At 37.5% G+C, this 3,206-nt stretch overlaps 1 protein-coding gene across 1 annotated transcript; it reads right to left on the bottom strand.

Moving 5' to 3' along the window:
- Positions 1-571: 571 nt before the first annotated feature.
- LOC149615484 (speckle-type POZ protein-like) lies at positions 572-1,525 on the bottom strand. The gene has a single exon (XM_089857162.1). It carries the CDS (start codon positions 1,523-1,525, stop codon positions 572-574), a length of 954 nt encoding a protein of 317 aa, XP_089713288.1.
- Positions 1,526-3,206: the final 1,681 nt, after the last annotated feature.

Below are 3,206 nucleotides of genomic sequence, written 5' to 3'. Positions count from 1 at the left end.
AACTCGAAAACCGTGGCTCGGACGGCAAAATGTCATAGAACATTTTCGACTCAAAATGGCCCAATAAATACGCCCTTTCATTATTGATGGACTTTTCACAAACACCCTGTATGTTCGCCATGTACGTTATTGCAAAACAGGAAAAGTTCAGCTAACATAACGTTATAATAGAACGGCCGTTTTAATAGTAACTTAAGTATATCTTTAAAACTAATCCAGAACTAATTCTTAACTTGAATAAGATCTTGGTACTTGTTATAGGCCTGTATTTGATACCTTTTTACGAATGTTTGACGTCTGATACTAAACCACGTAGTTTATTCATATTTAATTTATTGAAACAAAAATCGAAATACAATAAAAGCTTTAAAACAAAACATTTCAAATGGTTAATAAAGTTTAGGTACTTAAAGAAAAATGAAACATAATTTTTTTTTTTATAATTTTTTCAAAAGAACATATAAAAAATGGACATTTTTAATTAAAATCATTTAGCCACTAACAGTGAAACATAATTTTTTTTATAATTTTTTCAAAAGAGCATATGAAAAATGGACATTTTTAATTAAAATCATTTAGGCACTAACAGTTCGAAAACACTTCTGAATAATTCTGCGCGATCATTTCGTTCCAATTTTTTAAACAAATCTGTTGGTAATATATCATTCCAATGGGCAGCCATGAATTCCAATAATTCTTTTCTCAAATGCTTCGATTCGTACGTTAGCACCGACTGAAGTACACATTCTATATTATCCATTGAAATATTTGATATTATACTCTTCTCACACAAGATCTTCAAATCGGGTAAAAGGCAGAGGTGGGCGACTTTTAACAGTTGGAAATGGTTTTCCACAATGTTGGGGGGGTTTTGACCGGTGTAGAGGAAATGCAACAAATCCTTGACCACTTGGGCGTCAAATACGCCCCTCCAGTCGACGGAGTTCGTTCGAGTTTCCTTCATATCTGTTTGGAACATTTTCTTGAAATATTCGGAGTGCGACGCCAACACGAACTTGTGACATGGAAGTTCCTGATCCTCGGTTTTGATGACTGTGTCCGTTAGAATTCCTTGGTCCAACAAAGTCTTTTGTCTTTCGATAAAGTTTTTCTCGTCGCACGAAACAATGGTGATAATGATTTCGAATTCTTGGTAGCGACACGATAAATTATCATACTCCTTTAAGTAGTAAATGTTATGAAATACGAATTCATTGAACCATGGGCCTCGCATGTATCCCTTGTGGATCGTGAATTTTTCATCATAGACATTACTGAAAAATTGTACCTTGCAATAGCATCTTTTGTACTTCATATTCTTTGCACAGCGCCCTCTCAAATCCAAGAACCGCTCATCACCGTAAGGTCTGTAGTAACTCTCCATTATCCACGGGTGTACTTCATCTCCAACTTGATCATGCACTTCAATATTTATGGTCCATTCAAAAAGCCCTGATATTTTTTGCCGAAATCTTTGCTTTCTTATACTGAAAATTCTTTGGGTTGATGTCGCTTCGGTGGCCATAATTTAGCGTCAAATAATTATTTTCGAACCTTAAGCCTATCAATAATTATACAACGCGTACTGGTTTTATCAACCGTTCAACTGGAGCGCGAATGACAATGAGACCTAGCTCTGACAGATTAGACTCGACCTTACCTAATCGTGGTTTTACATTTTCAAAAAAAAATAATATAGGCTTAGATTACGTAAAATAAACACTATACTTCCCATTAAATTTCGTCTTTAAAAAAACGTTAACTATGTTAAATTACGTTTTCACGTGATTCCATAGAAAGTAGTTACAACGGAGGTAAAAAAACTGGCACTGGAATGTGTTTGAATACTCGAGTTTTTGTTAGGAAATTTTTTATTTTTTCGCTCTATAAGAAATATGTACCACTTCAAGCAGGTGGGCTGACTGAAGTGTTCTTCTTTTAGCCTACAAAATTTGTAGGCCTGTGCGAGTCCAGTTTTTTGGGGTTCGAGTCGCGTCAAAGTCCCGGACCCCCTTCCCCGGGACGGGGGGTATGAAAGAAGAGGCGGGTCATAGCGACAGAGGTAAAAAGGAATTACGTATTTTTCGCCACCGTCCCCGTTAGCAACGTCATCAAAACGTTGATTAAGTGAGCCAATAAGATAATTTAAAATTTTCGGTACGTGTTGGAGGGAGGGGCTCTATAGTGGGCTATGAGTCGGACTGAAGTGAATACTAACCGGAAACTATTCCTACATCTAAAATTAAATCTATCCCTACTGATATCAACTTGCAGTTTAGTCAAATTTGGTAACGAATAGGCCTTTACAGAAAGTTCTAAAGGAATTATGGGTACTTGTCCCCTCTTGTAGTTCAAACTGAGTCAGTTCAGTTCAGCCAGTTTTGTGTTATAAAAAAAACGAACTGGAGGCAAGATTTGGAGAGATAAAGCAGACTGATAAAATGGTGGGCTTTTTTTAACGCGTTTGTTCTTCGTTTGTTTTCTCTACTTTGTGCCAGCAAATCTTATTCATATTATGCCGAACTATTCTAATGTTGATATTTGATACTCGTATGAATTTATAATGATTAGATCTAACGTAAAGTATATTTATTTAAGAATTTTGATCTAAGCCTTGGTTGTTGAGTTTAGTGACGTCACTTCCGAGAGAATTTTGGTGACGTATGGCTGTTATAATGCGCAGGCGCGGCGGGACAAATCAACAAGGTGCGCAAGCCGTGAAAACTTTCTATAATGGCCTATTGTGACTGTCCATAAACAACAAGCAAATATACCGCTTTCTCAAATATCTATCTATAACTGATTATACCAAGAAGTGATATCCAGTTTATTAGGACACCAGTCTGTACATACTGGCTTCTAATCACCACCATCTTCTGGTCTTCGTCCATTCCACTTGGACACCAGTCTGTACATACTGGCTTCTAATCACCACCATCTTCTGGTCTTTGTCCATCCCACTTGGACACCAGTCTGTACATACTGGCTTCTAAACACCACCATCTACTGGTCTTCCGTCTATTCCACATAGACACCAATCTGTCTCATTGGCTTCTAACTCCATCGTCATCGTTTGGTTTAAGACATTCGCGGCGATCAGCTAGGGTTGCGAGAAACGTCTAGCCTCCCTAGGGTGGGTTGTCCACCAAAGGTTTTCGCAATTGCGGTTGTTCTTGCTTTTAACTGTAGTTCGACACCCTTTCAGG

This window comes from Phalangium opilio, unplaced genomic scaffold (genome assembly GCF_054372755.1).
Source record: "Phalangium opilio isolate 3A_F unplaced genomic scaffold, DU_Popi_V2 ptg000217l_1, whole genome shotgun sequence".
NCBI lineage: Eukaryota > Metazoa > Arthropoda > Arachnida > Opiliones > Phalangiidae > Phalangium > Phalangium opilio.
Note: the sequence above shows the minus strand (reverse complement) of the source record. Positions and strands in the feature narration are given on the sequence as shown.

Excerpts from the sequence above, each read along its gene's own strand:
- LOC149615484 (XM_089857162.1), bottom strand. The coding sequence starts at position 1,525 with ATGGCCACCGAAGCGACATCAACCCAAAGAATTTTCAGTATAAGAAAG.